The sequence below is a fragment of the Babylonia areolata genome, chromosome 6 (genome assembly GCF_041734735.1).
Source record: "Babylonia areolata isolate BAREFJ2019XMU chromosome 6, ASM4173473v1, whole genome shotgun sequence".
Classification (NCBI taxonomy): Eukaryota; Metazoa; Mollusca; class Gastropoda; order Neogastropoda; family Buccinidae; genus Babylonia; species Babylonia areolata.
In genome coordinates, this window is record NC_134881.1 from 23,491,096 (window position 1) to 23,509,099 (window position 18,004).

The 18,004-nt window shown below is 43.8% G+C and overlaps 1 protein-coding gene across 1 annotated transcript in view; it reads left to right on the forward strand.

The window, feature by feature from the left end:
- The window catches only part of LOC143283477 (uncharacterized), an 82,026-nt gene that overhangs the window by 40,387 nt on the left and 23,635 nt on the right, over nt 1-18,004 (forward strand). Inside the window, exon 4 of the mRNA XM_076589717.1 lies at nt 17,231-17,296. Within this exon, the coding sequence (XP_076445832.1) occupies nt 17,231-17,296 (66 nt within the window). The remainder of the gene's footprint in view (nt 1-17,230; nt 17,297-18,004) is intronic.

An 18,004-nucleotide genomic window follows, 5' to 3' on the forward strand; every position in this document is an offset into this window, starting at 1 on the left:
TTCGCCTCCTCCGTCTAAACTACACATTTGATGTGACAGTCTGACGACCTACCCCCCGCACAGAGAGAGAGAGAGAGAGAGAGAGAGAGAGAGAGAGAGTGTGTTACACCCAGTATGCGCCTTCATCATTAATTTTGTTTATTTGGTATTGAACACACACACACACACACACACACACACACACACACACACACACACACACACACACACACACACACACACACACACAGAACCGTTATTGCGTTTACAGACAAAGAAAAATCACAACCAATATTCGCTTCAAGGATTAAAACTATTCATACGATACAGCCGACAAAAAAAAAAAAAAAAAAAAAAAAAAAAAAAAAAAAATTAACAGCTGATATAACACACACACACACACCATCAAAACCATTCTCCATCCAAACTATACATCTGATATTGTAGAGAAAAAAAACACGTTCACAGCCAATATTGCTTTTATCATGAAAACTATACATCCGAAGCAGCAGGCATTATTTGCTCTCCTGCCCCCCCCCCACCCCACCCCCCCACCCTCTTTGCTAAATTAAAAAAAAAAAAAAGAAAAAAAAAAAGAAAAAAGAAAAAAAAAAGTGCTTTCATCTCATTTAAACACAAAAAAAGAGTTCTCAGCCGTTATTCGCTTTTGACCGTTCACTCTCTCGATATATGATGTAGCAGACAAAACGATTTTCACAACCAGTTTTCGCTTGGCCTCTAGCAATCAAAACTAGATAGATAACGGCATACACATAGGGCTTCGCTGTTATTAATATACCAGACAGCGATACACTTTGAAGAGAGCTGCTTGATTAAACAAAAAAAAGGAGAAAAAAAAGAGAAAGAAAATAACAAAGAAAGGTTTTTTTTTTTTTTTCAATTTTGTTTTATTTTTTGGATATCTTTTTTGTACTTGAGCGCTTTTTTTTTTTTTATTGGATGACTGCACAGTAAAAAGACAACGTCTCATTGCCGAACAATTGTTGACCCCGTTTCTCGTCCTTTCATGACGTCTGCTCATTGTTCTCTGTCTGTGTGTCTGTCTGTCTGTCTCTGTCTTTCTCTATGTCTGTCTGTCTCTGTCTCTCTGTCTCTGTCTCTGTCTCTGTGTCTCTATCTCTCTCTGTATGTCTCTGTCTCTGTGTGTGTATGTCTCTCTCTGTCTCTCTTTCTGTCTGTCTGTCTCTGTCTCTCTGTCTCTGTCTTTCTCTGTCTGTCTCTGTCTCTTTGTCTCTCTGTATGCCTCTGTCTCTCTTTCTCTCAGTACACACACTTCCTCTCTCTCTCTCTCTGTCTCTCTCTGTCTCTGTCTCTCTCCCTCTCTCTTCCTCTCTTGCCCCCTGTCGCTCTCTCTTTATGTCTCCGCCCCCACCCCCTTCTCCATCCCTGCATCTCAATCTCTTTCTCTTAGTTACACTCTCTCATTCACACTCTCCCTCTGTCTCTCTCTCTCTCCCTCTCACTCTCTCCCTCCCCCTCTCTGTCTCTCTCTGTGCCTGTTTGTCTGTCTCTCATTCTTTCTCACCCTCTCCCGCCTTCCTCTCTTTTCCTCTCATGAGCATTCACACTTTCCCATTCTCTGTCTGTCTCTGGCTATCTGGCTATCTGTCTGTCTGTCTCTGCCTGTGTCTCTGTCTGTCTCTGGTTCTCTGCCTCTCTGTCTGTCTGTCTCTGTCTGTCTCTGGTTCTCTGCCTCTCTGTCTGTCTCTGTCTGTCTCTGCCTGTGTCTCTGTCTGTCTCTGGCTCTGGTTCTCTGGCTCTCTGTCTATCTGTCTCTGTCTGTGTCTCTGTCTGTCTCTTTGTCCCCTGGCTCTGGCTGTCTGTCTGTCTGTCTCTGCCTGTGTCTCTGTCTGTCTCTCTGTTTTTTTTTGTCTCTGTCTCTCTGTCTCTGTCTGTCTGTCTCTGTCTGTCTCTCTGTCTCTCTCTGTCTGTCTGTCTCTGTCTCTGTCTGTCACTCTCGCTCTCCCTCGCTTTCTCTTCCCATCTTTCTCTTCGCAGCAGTTTTTATTGTCCACTCATCGAAACGTAGAACGCATCATTACCAAGTCGGGAATTTTTTTTTTTCCTCACGGCCGCTTGTATAAGATGTGGATCTATGTTTGCTGTTTTGATGCCCGAACATTAAAGACGTCGTCATTTCCCTCTCTGTCTGTCTGTATCTCTGTGTGTGAATTTATTGCTACCATTTTATGATGAACTGTTATTTTCTTTTACAAGAAATATATATATATATATATATTTTTTTTTTTAACTTTCTGCTTCGAACACAGTGCTGTGACTTCCACACCAGGCAGGGTCCCCTCTGTGTGCCTCCCTTCCTGGCTCTGTGTGTCTATCTCTCTATGTATAATATATATTTATATCGCACGCACACACACACACACACACACACACACACACACACACACACACACACACGGGGGTACAGCCTTGTTCTCTTGCGCCCCTCCGCCCCTCCCCCCTCCAGCACCCCCCAGTCCCCCACCCATCACGCCTCTTCTCTTAACCCACCGACAGATGCACCTGCTACACCCATGCCCCCTTCCCCCCACCCCCACCCCCAACACCTCCCGCTCCCCCACCCTCCCCCTCCTCTTCTTCTTCTGCCCCTCCACCCTTAGCCACCTCCCTCGAACACAAAACTCCTTCCCCCAACACAAAAGAGAAAGAAAGAAATATGCAGAAAAGAGAGAAAAAAAAAGAAAGAAAAAAAGAAGAACAAAAGAAAAGAACACAGAAATTAAGAGTAAAACAGAAGAAAGAAAAGAAGAGAGATAAGGGAGGGAGGGAGGGAAGAAAGGACCAAAAAAAAAACCAACAACCCCACCCCAAAAAAACCCAACCAAACAAACAAAACAAAACAAAACAAAAAAACAAAAACAAAAAAAAACCCCGAAGGAAAAAAAGGAAGAACAGAGCAAGAATGAAATGGAAAAGAAATAGAAATAAAGAATGACTAATGAAAGAGTGAAAAAAAGGAAAAAAAACCAACAAAAAACAAAAAAACAACAACAAAAAATGACGAAGGAAGTAAAGGAAATCAAAAACTCAATAAAGAAGTGGACAAAAAAACAACAACAAAAGACAAAAAAAAAAAAAAAAAAAAAAAAAAGAAAAAAGAAAAAAAAGAAAGAAAGAAAGAAAGAAAAAAAAATGATACGAACAACCATAACAGCACGTGTTGCAGAGCTGGCAAAGCCATTCACACACACACAGAAATACACACACACATACACACACACACACACACACACACACAGAGAAACACACACACACACACACACACACACACACACACACACACACACAGAGGTTTTTTTTTTCTTTTTTCTTTCAGTAACAATAAAAAGCAGCTGGCCTCATCCTTAATGGGGGCCTCTCCCAGGGGAAATCACCCCTCTCGTTCCTTTACCCTGGGACCACCCCTACCCCTACCCCCACCCCAAGCAGAGAGACAAAGGCTTTCATAACAGGTGAGGGTGGTTGGGTGGAAGGGGGGGGGGAGAAAGGGCGGGTGGGTGGAGAGGAAGTGTCCTCTCTCTCTCACTCCCTCTCCTTCTCTATCTCTCACTTTTGGTTTTTGTCAGCTCTCAAACCCTCATTTGACAAACAAACAAAGAAAGAAAAAAACAAAATCAAAAACAAAACAAAACAACAACAACAACAAAAAACAACCAAAAACAAAACCAAACCCCACACGATTTTGAAATGTAGCAGCAAGGGCAAGGCCATTAGTCGAAATGTACCCGTCTCTCTCTGTGTCTCTGTCTCTATCTTTGTCTCTCTGTCTCTGTCTCTCTGTGTGTCTTTCTCTGTCTGTCTCTCTTATGCACACACACACACAAACACATATTCTCTCTTTCTTTTTCTCTCTGTGTCTGTGGCTGTCTGTCTGTCTGTCTCTCTCTATATCTCCTTCCCTCCTCTCTCTCTCTCTCTCTCTCTCTGTCTCCTCTATATGTCTGTCTGTCTGTCTCTCTTTCTCTTCCTCCCTCCTTCTCTAGCCTTTCTCTATCATTATTTCCCCCCTGGCCCCTCCCCCCCCCCCATCTACCAATATATCAAATAATGAAGATGTTCTCTGTTGCTTTTTCTTTCTTTCTTTTGTTCATTCACACACGCTCTCTCTTTCTTTTTCTTTTATATTCTTTCTTTCCAACAGTGTTTCATTCTTTCTGTATTTGTTCCTTTCTTTTTTCCCCCTTTCTGTATTTCGTTTCGTCTTCTTCTTTCTTTCTTTCTTACTATCTTTCTTTATTCATTTTACGTATTCACATAAAACAAGCCATTATGGAGCCCACTAATTTGGGCTTACAAGCACAGTATGAGAGACAGAGAAAAACAGCCAGTTTAATGGGGGAAAGTTTGTGTGTGTGTGTGTGTGTGTGTGTGTGTGTGTGTGTGTGTGTGTGTGTAATTGTGCGCACTCGCGCGCGTGCATCTCTGTTTCCTCCTCCATATGTTTGTCTGTCTGTCTGTCTGTCTATCTCTCTTTCTCCTCATCCCTCCTTCTCTACCCCTTCTCTATCATTATTCCCCCCCCCCTGCCCTCCCCCCTGGCCCCTCCCCCCATCTACCAATATATCAAATAACATTTCATTATTAAGATGTTCTCTGTTGCTTTTTTTTCTTTCTTTTGTTCATTCACACACGCTCTCTCTTTCTTTTTCTTTTATATTCTTTCTTTCCAACAGTGTTTCATTCTTTCTGTATTTGTTTCTTTCTTTTTTCCCCCCTTTCTTTATTTCGTTCCCACTTCTTCTTTCTTTCTTTCTTACTTTCTTTCTTTATTCATTTTACGTATTCACATAAAACAAGCCATTATGGAGCCCACTAATTTGGGCTTACAAGCACAGTATGAGAGACAGAGAAAAAACAGGTGGAAAAACTAAATGACCAGTTTTATGGGGGAAACTGTGTGTGTGTGTGTGTGTGTGTGTGTGTGTGTGTGTGTGTGTGTGTGTGTGTGTGTGTGTGTGTGTGTGTGTGAGAGAGAGAGAGAGAGAGAGAGAGAGAGAGAGAGAGAGAGAGAGAGAGAGAGTGTGTGTGTGTGTGTTTGTTCGTTCGTTTACTTCTTCATTCTTTTGTTCAGAGAGGTTTTCAGAAATCTCGTTATGAAATAACGAGAAGGGGGCATTGAATAACAAGACGAGACATGCAAGCACATCATGAGTGGTCAGCCTTTTTGTTGTTGTTGTTGTTATATATTGGAGAGAAGGTGTTAAGGAGAGACAGACAGACAGACAAACAAGTACGGACACAGGCAGCCACAAAGACTCTGAGACACATGTACATACATATTCACACATACATACACACACAATCACGCATTCGCACCATTGACCTGTATTACTAGTCACACAGACATACACAGACACAGACACACAGAGACAGAGCAGACACAGGCGCAGACACAGACACACACACACACACACACACACACACACACACACATAGAGAGAGAAAGAGAGAAGTGGATAGAGAGAGAAAGAGGGGAGACGAAAAAAGACAGGGAGAAACGAACAGACACACATACAGACACCCAGAACGATAGAGATGATAGAGAAAGAGAGAGAGAGAGAGAGAGAGAGAGAGAGTGTGCGTGAGTGAGAGAGAGAGAGAGTGTGTTTGTGTGTGTGTGCGTGAGAGAGAGAGAGAGAGAGTGTGTGTGTGTGTGAATGAGAGAGAGAGAGAGAGAGAGAGAGAGAGAGAGAGAGAGAGAGAGCAATTCAAGTCAGAAAGTGGGTTAATGCAGGCACGAGAGAGATCTGTTCGCTCCATTTCACGGCTGCTCCATCGAATACGAAATGAAAATAAATGAAGGAGAAAATAAACAAAAAAGCAAAAAAAAACAAAAAAACAACAACAAACAAATAAAAACCAAAAAACAACCACACCAAAACATGCCCCGAAGAATTAAATTTGTCTACAAATGGCTTCCCCTTGCATAACTGACCCAAGGGAAATTACTCCTCATTTTTACGGGAAACCCACCCTCTCCAACCCCTCCCCTGTTCCAAGTGGAGAAGAGAGAGAGAGACAGAAAGAGAGAGGGAGAGAGAGAGAGAGGGGGGCGGGTTGACAGACATGCACGCGGGAGCGCTGGCGCGCATGTACACACGCACACACACACACACACACACACACACACACACACACACATGAGAGAGAGAGTGGGAGAGAGAGGGGGGTTGTTCTGACAGATATACACGCGGGAGCGCTTGCGCGCATGCACTCACACACACACACACACACACACACACACACACACACACGAGAGAGAGAGAGAGAGAGAGAGAGAGAGAGAGAGAGAGAGAGAGAGAGATGTCTTCAGAGAGAAAGAATAGACAGCGAAAAAAAAAAAAAAAAAAAAAAAAGAAATAAAAATAAAACGTCCACAGATGAAAAAGAGTTTAGCGGGTATGGGCAGGGCTGGTGGGCATAGTCTGCCAAGAAGAGCAAGGCGAAATAAGTAGAGAAAGAGACAAGACAAGGAGGAGGCAGGTTTTCTTTTATTTTCTGAAGATAATTGAAAAGCACGCTTTTTGTTATAATATTCACACAGCCCCCGACACATAATGATTGGGCCTACGTCGCACGAAACAAGACATTATTAAAAGTAAGCAGCACACACACACACACACACACACACACACACACAAAACGCGCGCGGGCGGGCGCACACACGCATACACACGCACACACACACACACACACACACACACACACACACACACACACACACACACACACCACACACACATACACACACACACGCACGCACGCACGCACACACACACACACACACACACACACACACACACACACACACACACACACACAACCGGGCGCGCATACTCACATGCGCACACGCAGACACCGAACAAAGGCGCAGTCATATAGACATAGACGCACGAACATGCGCATACACACATACGCACGCACTTGAACACACACACAAACACTCACACACGCGCGCGCGCGCACGCACGCGCACGCACACACGCACAAACTAACAAGTTAGCCGTTATATGATGGAAAGGCAGACATCAGATGAAAGAGTTTTCATTTTTATTTATATATTTTATTTATTAAAAAAAAAACAACTTTTTGTACCCGTAAGGCAATAGAGAAGGAGAAGAAGAAGGAGGAGGGGGAGGTGGAGGAGGAGAAGAAGAAGGAGGGGGAGGATGAGGAGGAGAAGAAGAAGAAGGAGGGGGAGCAGGAGAAGGAGGAGGAGGAGCAGGAGCAGGAGAAGAAGAAGAAGCAGTGGGAGGGAAAAAAAACAACAACCAAACAGAAGAAGATGACAATCAGGAAGAAAGTCTGCTGTGAATGCTGAGTATGTGCTGCTTCAGGCAGACAGACTGTCTCAATTCTCCTCCCCCCCCACTCCCCCCCCCGCCTCCCCCCCCCCTCTCTCTCACACAAACAGCCACACCCTCAACCCCCCCCCCCCCACCCCCCCCCACACACACGAGTCTAAAATTCAGAAAGTTTTTAATCCCTCCCTCCCCTGTCTGCTGTTCTCCATCGCCTTCTTGAGCATACAACACACGAACATCGAACAGTTGATTCTTCTGTCCTTACCAGTTGCGTGTAATTCTAACATCTTGACAGAAATTTGAACACACACACACTCTCTCTCTTTCTCTCTTCATATATATATATATATATATATATATATATATATATATATATATATATCTGTTTGTCTCTCTCTCTCTCTCCCTCCCTCTTTCTGTCAATAGTCCAATATGGTGCCGAATTATGGGGACTCGGTAAAGCTGCGTTTCAGTGCGAAAAGATACATTTATTTGCACTCAAGAAATTCTTAGGCGTAGAAGAGTGAACTCCCAATGATTTGATATACGGGGAAACAAACAGATATCCTATCTATATAAATTCAGGTATAAAATGCATTAAGTATTGGTTAAAGTTACTGAGAATGCATGAGTCTAGACTGCCTCACAAAGCCTATAAAATGTTATTTGATCTTGATGCGCGTGGCAAAAGAAACTGGGCTACAGATATACGCTGTAAACTGTTTATGTTTGGATTTGGGTATGTCTTAAGGTGTAGAGGGGATTGATGAGTTTCTTCGGACTTTTAAAGAAAGACTTATTTTTTGTAGATGGCATGAATGGGATTTCCATGTTAACAACAGTGAAAGATTTAATGCCTATAAAACCTTTTGTACTATACCCGATGTCAAAACCAATTTATTGATGAATATAGATAAACAATTAAAGTATACAATGACTAGATTTAGACTTGGTATTTCGGAAATTGCAGAACATAGTCACCGTTATAAAGTACGTGATGAATCTGATTTATTATGTCCTACTTTGTTCTGTCCTGTCCTGTTGTGTATAACTTAAGAATACATTTGAAATTTTTTAAGTTCCCTAGTCAGTTTAGATTATCGCTACTTATGGCATCTACACACGAACAAACTGTCAGAAATTTCTCAATTTATCTGTACAAAGCGTTTAAGCTTCGATCCACTCTTACGTCGTAAAATTAATTTATTAAGCTTGTGCCACTTCTGATGACACAATTGCTTTATTGAGTTTAGTTAAATAGGCGTGTGTTATTTATCTGCTGTGTACTACTTAGCTACGTGACAAAGTATGATATTTTCTTCTCAAATATGTTTTTTTTTTCTGACACCCTTTCATGAGGGGCAATGGCCTATATATGAATAAACCATTCATTCATTCATTCATTCATTCTCCTTCTTTCTGTCTCCCCTTCTCTCTTTCTCTCTGCCTATCTTTCTGTCTGTCTGTCTCTGCCTGTCTGTCTGGTCTGTCTGTCTATCTGTCCGTTTGTCTGTCTCTCTCTCCCTCTCTCTCACTCTCACACACACACACTCTCTCTCTTTGTCATCACATTAGCTCACCCAGACATGAACACTGGAATTTCATACCAGAAGAAAGACACCTCTCCATCATCTGTAGTAAAGCAAGGTGAAAGTTGCTTGTGTTGCTTCGCAGCTGATGTCGGTAATGGAGACGGTGGCGCTGAGAGAGATTTAACAGCGTCTACGATGAAGGAGACTTTGAAAATGTGAAATGGCCCACGCCGTACTGTTGACAGACAAGGAAGAGGCCCAGACGTAGATATTTTTTTTTTTTGGGGGGGAGAACCCCAGGTTTAAATTTGTATTGATTTCCTTGAGAAGAGAAGGACAAAATCAATGGCCACCTCCTCATCATTTGTGGTTTTGGTTTTGGTAGAGGCTGGGGGTGGGAGTAAGAAGTGAAGGGGGGTGGAGGGGGGTTGGTGCAACCCAATACTGGACTGAGTTGGTTCGAATTCATATCATTACGCTGAGCAGTGGTAGAAGGTTCTCATTTTCTGTTTTTGCAAAAAGACACTTGTTCACTCTCCATCTGACTACCCCCCCCCTCTCTCTCTCTGCTTGTGTGTGTGTGTGTGTGTGTGTGTGTGTGTGTGTGTGTGTGTGTGTGTGTGTGTGTGCCCATGCATGTGAGTGTTTCTGTATTATTTTCTTCATTACCATATTTATATGTGCTGGATCCTAATATATGTCTGTGTCTGTCGTGTTTCTGTGTCTCCATTCCTGCCTCTCTCTTTCTCGCTCTATTTCTCTCTTTGTCTCTGTATATCTGTTTCTGTCTGTCTGTCTTTTTGTCTCTGTCTCACCTTCTCTCTCTCTCCCTCTCTCAAACACGGAATACTAAACACGACCATCACCAGTCATCACATTAGCTCACCCAGACATGAACACTGGAATTTCATACCAGAAGAAAGACACCTCTCAGTCATCTGTAGTAAAGCAAGATGAAAGTTGCTTGTGTTGCTTCGCAGCTGATGTCGGTAATGGAGACGGTGGCGCTGAGAGAGATATAACAACCTCTACGATGAAGGAGACTTTGAAAATGTGAAATGGCCCACGCCGTACGGTCGACAGACAAGGAAGAGGCCCAGACGTAGATAGTTTTTTTGGGGGGAAAACCCCAGGTTTAAATTTGTATTGATTTCCTTGAGAAGAGAAGGACAAAATCAATGGCCACCACCTCATCATTTGTAGTTTTGGTAGAGGTTCGGGGTGGGAGTAAGAAGTGAAGGGTGGTCGAGGGTGGGGGTGGGGGCGTGGGGGGTGGGGGTGGGGGGTCGAGGAGGGGAATGTGGGGGTGGGGGGGAGGGCGGCAGACCAATACTGGTCTGAGATGGTTCGAATTCATAACATTACGCTAAGCAGTAGTAGAGGCTTCTCATTTTCTGTTTCTGAGAAAAGACACTTGTTCACTCTCCGTCTCTGACTCTCTCTCTCTCTGTGCGTGCGTGCGTGCATGTGTGTGTGTGTGTGTGTGTGTGTGTGTGTGTGTGTGTGTGTGTGTGTGTGTGCCCATGCATGTGAGTGTTTTTGTATTATTTTCATCATTACCATATTTATAATTATGTGCTGGATCCCAACATATGTCTGTGTCTGCCGTGTTTCTGTGTCTGCATTCCTGCCTCGCTATTTCTTTCTCGTTCTCTGTAGCTGTCTCTGTCTGTCTGTTTCTCTCTCTCTCTCTGTCTCACCTTCTCTCTCTCTCCCTCTCTCAAACACGGAATACTAAACACGACCACCACCAGTCATCACATTAGCTCACCCAGACATGAACACTGGAATTTCATACCAGAAGAAAGACACCTCTCAGTCATCTGTAGTAAAGCAAGGTGAAAGTTGCTTGTGTTGCTTCGCAGCTGATGTCGGTAATGGAGACGGTGGCGCTGAGAGAGATTTAACAGCGTCTACGATGAAGGAGACTTTGAAAATGTGAAATGGCCCACGCCGTACGGTCGACAGACAAGGAAGAGGCCTAGACGTAGATATTTTTTTTTTGGGGGGGAGAACCCCAGGTTTAAATTTGTATTGATTTCCTTGAGAAGAGAAGGACAAAATCAATGGCCACCTCCTCATCATTTGTGGTTTTGGTTTTGGTAGAGGCTGGGGGTGGGAGTAAGAAGTGAACAGGGGTGGAGGGGGGTTGGTGCAACCCAATACTGGACTGAGTTGGTTCGAATTCATAACATTACGCAGTAGAAGGTTCTCATTTTCTGTTTTTGCAAAAGGACACTTGTTCACTCTCCATCTGACTACCCCCCCCCTCTCTCTCTGCTTGTGTGTGTGTGTGTGTGTGTGTGTGTGTGTGTGTGTGTGTGTGTGCCCATGCATGTGAGTGTTTCTGTATTATTTTCTTCATTACCATATTTATATGTGCTGGATCCTAATATATGTCTGTGTCTGTCGTGTTTCTGTGTCTCCATTCCTGCCTCTCTCTTTCTCGCTCTATTTCTCTCTTTGTCTCTGTATATCTGTTTCTGTCTGTCTGTCTTTTTGTCTCTGTCTCACCTTCTCTCTCTCTCCCTCTCTCAAACACGGAATACTAAACACGACCATCACCAGTCATCACATTAGCTCACCCAGACATGAACACAGGAATTTGATGCCAGAAGAAAGACGCCTCTCAGTCATCTGTAGTAAAGGAAGATGAAAGTTGCTTGTGTTGCTTCACAGCTGATGTCGGTAATGGAGACGGTGGCGCTGAGAGAGATTTAACAGCGTCTACGATGAAGGAGACTTTGAAAATGTGAAATGGCCCACGCCGTACGGTCGACAGACAAGGAAGAGGCCCAGACGTAGATAGATTTTTTTTTGGGGTGGGGGTGGGGGGGGAGAACCCCTGGTTTAAATTTGTATTGATTTCCTTGAGAAGAGAAGGACAAAATCAATGGCCACCACCTCATCATTTGTGGTTTTGGTTTTGGTAGAGGCTGGGGGTGGGAGTAAGAAGTGAACTGGGGTGGAGGGGGGTTGGTGCAACCCAATACTGGACTGAGTTGGTTCGAATTCATATCATTACGCTGAGCAGTAGTAGAAGGTTCTCATTTTCTGTTTTTGCAAAAAGACACTTGTTCACTCTCCATCTGACTACCCCCCCCCCTTCTCTCTCTCTCTGCTTGTGTGTGTGTGTGTGTGTGTCTGTGTGTGTGTGTGTGTGTGTGTGTGTGTGTGTGTGTGTGTGTGCCCATGCATGTGAGTGTTTCTGTATTTTCATCATTACCATATTAATATGTGCTGGATCCTAATATATGTCTGTGTCTGTCGTGTTTCTGTGTCTCCTTTCCTGCCTCTCTCTTTCTCGCTCTATTTCTCTCTTTGTCTCTGTATATCTGTTTCTGTCTGTCTGTCTTTTTGTCTCTGTCTCACCTTCTCTCTCTCTCTCTCTCTCTCTCTCTCTCTCTCTCTCTCTCTCTCTCTCAAACATGGAATACTAAACACGACCATCACCAGTCATCACATTGGCTCACCCAGACATGAACACTGGAATTTGATGCCAGAAGAAAGACACCTCTCAGTCATCTGTAGTAAAGCAAGGTGAAAGTTGCTTGTGTTGCTTCGCAGCTTATGTCGGTAATGGAGACGGTGGCGCTGAGAGAGATTTAACAGCGTCTACGATGAAGGAGACTTTGAAAATGCGAAATGGCCCACACTGTAAGGTCGACAGACAAGAAAGAGACTCAGACATACGTTTTTTGGGTAGAACCGCCAAAAAGAGGACAGAATCAATAATGTTCCCCTTGTCATTTGTGGTTTCAATTTCGGGGAATGAGAGGGGAGAGAGAGAGAGAGAGAGAGAGAGAGAGAGAGTGTGTGTTGAGGGTGTGCGCAAGATGGGTTTGTAGAAGTGGAGGTGGGGGTGGGGGTTTGGGGGGGGGGGGGAGCGTCTAGCGTATATTCCCCTGTTCACAACACTACCCTGCGTCAGTGGTCTGATGTGAAATACGAAGGTTTTTGTTCTCTGTTACCCTCCATCATCTGTAGTAAACCAAGGTGGAGGTTGCTCAGCAGCTGATGTCGGTAATGGAGAAGATGGCGCTGAGAGATAATTATAACAGCGTCTGTGACGGAGGAGTACATTTTTTTTTTTTTAGGGTAGAACCGTCAAAAAGAGGACAGAATCAATGATCTTCTCCTCATCTTTCGTGGTTTCAATTTCGGGGAGAGAGAGAGAGAGAGAGAGAGAGAGAGAGAGAGGAGAGAGAGAGAGAGATGAATGAATGAATGAATGAATGAATCTTTATTTTCCAACGGTGGAGATATTAGCACTTTGGCCGACTTACACATCTGCCGTTGTTGTAAGAGACACACAAACATGTACGCATATAAATGTAGTTATACTGAATACTTAATACATGTATAATGTACGAGTATAACAGCGTCAAACTGAGACACAACATCGCTCACATCTGTACGGAACGGAAGCGAGTAACACACACACGCACACACGCACGCGCGAGCGAGCGAGCGCACACACACACACACACACACACACACACACACACACCAAGGGAAAAACAACAACAAAACCCTAGCATGAATGCTACACATGAATGATTCAAGTGAAATTAACACAGAAAAGTAACGATAAAATTTTAAACACAGATGTAAGAGACATAAAAGGCAGCAAATAAGGCGACAGGGTAATAGGGATATGGACAGATAGACACATTATGTGAAAGACAGAGAGAGAGAGAGAGAACAGAGAGAGAGAGAGAGAGAGAGAGAGAGAGAGAGAGAACTCAGAACTCAGAGAGAGAGAGAGAGAGATCTACAGGGACAGGGAGCATCTGTTGCTCATAACACTGTCCTGCGTCAGTGGTCTGATGTGAAATACGATGGTTCCTGTTCTCTGTTATTTCAATGACGACTACTACTACAACTATTACTAATACTACACGCTCTTAGTCTCATGTTTTCTGTCTTTCTGTCTGTCTGTCTCCCTCTCTCTGTCTCTGTCTCTCTCTCTGGCAGCATGTTGCAGATGTTCTTTCGAATGATCGTAATGAAAATGTCTATATAGCTCTCGATAGAATCACAGCAGGAGCGATCGATGTAAGAAGAAAGATTATCGAGCTGTGGCAGTCTGGGTATCGCTGTCATACTGTATCTCTTTCTGTCTGTCCGTCAGTCTGTGTGTTTGTGTATGCTTTATGCATGCGTGTGAATGGGCACACATGCACGCACATTAATTTTGTGTGCACGTTTTAAGAGGTGTGTGTGCGCGCGTGTATGTATTTGTGTGTGTGTGTGTGTGTGTGTGTGTGTGTGTGTGTGTGTGTGTGTGTGTGTTGTGTGTGTGTACGTATGCGTGTACGTGTACGTACGTGCGTGTGTGTGTGAGCGTGCGTGTATGTGTGAGTGTGTGCGTGCGTATGCGTGTGTATATACGTATATACGTGTGTGCGTGCATGTGTGTGTGTGCGTGCGTGCGTGCGTGTGTGTGCGCGTGCGCGCGTGTGTGTATGCGTGCGTGCGTGTTGTCCACCACCAAAGTCCCCAGAAAACGCGGAGGCTCAAGAAGAGAATCATTTAAAGCTTTTCAACCTTTGCTTACGGCAAATCATGACCACATTACACTGGGTAATGGAAATGCCAGTGCGCCGGTTTCCCTGTGAGTTCAGCAAAACTATCAGGTTGTTCATTCCCACGCGCGGCAATCACATATTGCAGACAGGCTCGTATTATGAAATAAATGTGAAAGGTAAAGGGGTGCTCTCTATTTTTCGTCTGCTCGCCCCCGCCCCTCCTCCCCTTCCTCAACTCCCTGACCCACTCTCGCCACCTCCCTCTGTGTGTGTCTCTGTCTGTTAACTGTGTCTGTTGTCTGTTTTTCTGTCTGATGTCTCTGTTCTGTTGTTTGTGTCTGCTGTCTGTTGTCTGTTGTGTGTGTCTTTTGTCTATCTCTGTAGTCTGTGTCTGTCTCTCTGTCTGTGTCTGTTGTCTGTGTTCTGTTGTTTGTGTCTATTGTCTTTTGTGTGTGTCATTTGTCTGTCATCTGTGTCTGTCTCTCTGTTGTCTGTGTCTGTTGTCTGTGTCTCTGTTGTCTCTGTGTCTGTTGTCTGTGTCTCTGTTGTCTCTGTGTCTGTTGTCTGTGTCTGTTTTGTGTCTGTGTCTGTTGTGTGCCTGTGTCTGTTGTCTGTGGTCTCTGTCTGTTGTCTGTATCTGTTGTCTGTGTCTCTGTCTGTTGTCTCTGTTGTCTGTGTGTCTGTTGTCTCTGTGTCTGTTGTCTGTGGTCCCTGTCTGTTGTCTGTTGTGTCTGTCTGTCTGTTGTCTGTGTTGTCTGAGTATGTGACTGTTGTCTCTGTTGTCTTTGTCTGTTGTCTCTGTTGTCTCTGTTGTCTGTGTGTCTGTTGTCTCTGTGTCTGTTGTATGTGTGGTCCGTGTCTGTGTCTGTGGTCCCTGTCTGTTGTCTGTGTGTCTGTCTGTTGTCTGTGTTGTCTGAGTATGTGACTGTTGTCTCTGTTGTCTTTGTCTGTTGTCTCTGTTGTCTGTCCGTGTCTGTTGTCTCTGTCTGTTGTCTGTGTATGTTATCTGTGTCTGTGTTTGTTGTCTGTCAGTGTCTGTATCAGTTTCTCTGTTTCTCACCCCGTGTCTTTCTCTGTCTTTCTCTGTGTGCTTCGACTCTCTTCTGTCTGTCTCTCTATTCACCTCTCTCTGTGTTTTTCTCTCTGTTTCTCTGTCTTTTTGTTGCTTGCTTTGTGCCTGTCTGTCTGTCTGTCTGACTATCTGTCTGTCTGTCTGTCTGCCTCTCTCATTCTCTGTCTCTGTCTCTTCCCCCCCCTCTCTCTCTCTCTCTGTCTCCCAGTCTCTGTCTCTGACTGTCTGCCCCCACCCCTCTCTCTCTCTTATTCGGTGTGTCTTTCTCTGTCTCTCTCTGTCTGTCTCTCTGTTTGTCTGCCTGTCTGTCTCTGTGTCTCTCTGTCTCTATATGTCTATCTGTCAGTTTGTCTGTCTGTCTCTCGTTCGCATTCTCCCCACACCCCGTTTTTTTTTTTCTTTTTTCTTTTTTCAGTTTTCTTATTTTATTTGCCTGGATGTTTAGTGAAGAACAGCTGACACATGTTTAATCTTTTCCCTCATAAATACAGGGTTGGTTTTGTTCATCCTCTGTCCGTTTGTCTGTATGTTTGCATGCCTGCCTGCCCGCCTTTCTTTCCTATTTTTGTTTCTAGCTCAAACAAAGTGCATTGCGTATTCATGAAGGTTATGAATGAGAAGAATATTCATGAAGGGTTTAGTGGTTATGGTAAAGATGTGTGAAGATAAGCATCAGTTCATAGGAATACATGCTGTTCACCCATAAACATGCAGAAGGTATGCATGTATGGGGTGAGACGCAGAGAAAAAGAAAGACACACACACACACACACACACACACACACACACACACACACACATACATATATATATATATATATATATATATATATATATATATATATATATATATATATATATATATATACACCCCTCCCCACACACACACACATACCCCGCCCCCGCCCCCCCCCCACACATACACTCCCCTCACACACACATATATACACCCCACACACACATACACATACACCCCCGCCCCTCACACACACACATACTTACACACACTCACATACAACCCCCTCCCCTCCCCCCTCCCCCCTCCCTCCCCCCACACACAACACACACACACACACACACACACACACACACACACACACACCCACACATGTACACATGCACACACACGCATCACACATCACACATCACACACACACACACACACACACACACACAGATGCACACACACACATCACACACACACCCACACACACATACCACATACACTCTTTTACCCCCAACTATCTTTTTCTTTCCATCTTTGTACCTCTCCAGCTCCCCCGTTTTTCCGCTTCCTATTTCTCTCGCTTGGTCACGTCCCTCTGTACTTGTCTCCGGGTGGTTTGCACGTGTATTTATTTGATTTTGTTTGTCTCTATGCCTGTGTCTTTATCATCTCTGCGTCTGTCTGTGTATATTTCATGAAAAAATAAAATAAAATAAAATGAACAAAAAAAACATTTAAAATATATGCCGTTTTGTTGATAACACAGCTGCTGTTTCTCACGCAGATATTGCTTGATTTTTGTGTATTGCTTGAAACTTAGTTTCTTTTGTTTTTGTTGTTGTTTTTTGTTGTTGTTGTTGTTGTGAGCATGAAATAATGGCTGGGTTTGTAGATAGGGACAGGAAGTACTAGAAGAGGTTTTTTTTTTTTTAAAGAGATTCTAGAGTAAAGCTGCTGAATAAAACCAGGGTTTCAGATACTAAGCAAACAAACAAATAAACAAGAACAAAACGATGTAAAACTGCTGAACTGATCTGTTTCAGGTCAAACAGTTTGAAGAGGAACAGCGTCGAAGAATGCAGGAAGATGAAGGCAAAGAAAACTTTGCGGTGTGTATAATTATTGATAGCTGTTGTTGTCAGAATTGCATGGGTACTTCTGTATTACTGAGTCAGTTTTTGTATTGGCATTTTTTTTTTCATCATGTGTGTAGCCAGTATTGTTATGTTTTCATTTTCACACTGCCATTGATAACTAGCAAATCAGTCAATGTGTGGCACGTTGATGTCATGTTCGTAAAGAGCTGTGCGTGTTTAGCTCTCTGCATTTTGCTGCAAGTTCGCGGACAGTGTTCCAGTGACGTTGGGAATGCAGGCAGCTGCAGGATTTGGGGGAGATAGGGGTGGTGGTGGCCCAGCGGTTAAAGCGCTGGACTAGGAAGCAAGGGTCCTGAGTCTTGATTCATATACAACGGGCCAGGGTTTTCACTCCCCCTCTCCACTTCCTGTAGGCCGAGTGTGTGTGCTAGTCTTTTGGATGAGGCAGTAAAGTGAAGTGTTGTGTGCAGCATGCATTCGCACTTGTTAAAGAACCCACAGCAACGAGAGAGTTGTCCCTGGCAACAACGAGAAAAAAACAAACAAAAGACAACAAGAAAAACAACAACAAAAAACAACAACAAAAAACAACAATAAAAAAAACACAAACACACACACACACCACCAAACACAAACAAAACCAAAAAAACAAACAAAAAAAAAACCCCCCCCCCCAAAAAAAAAAAACACCAAAAAAACCCCCCAAAACAAACCAACAAC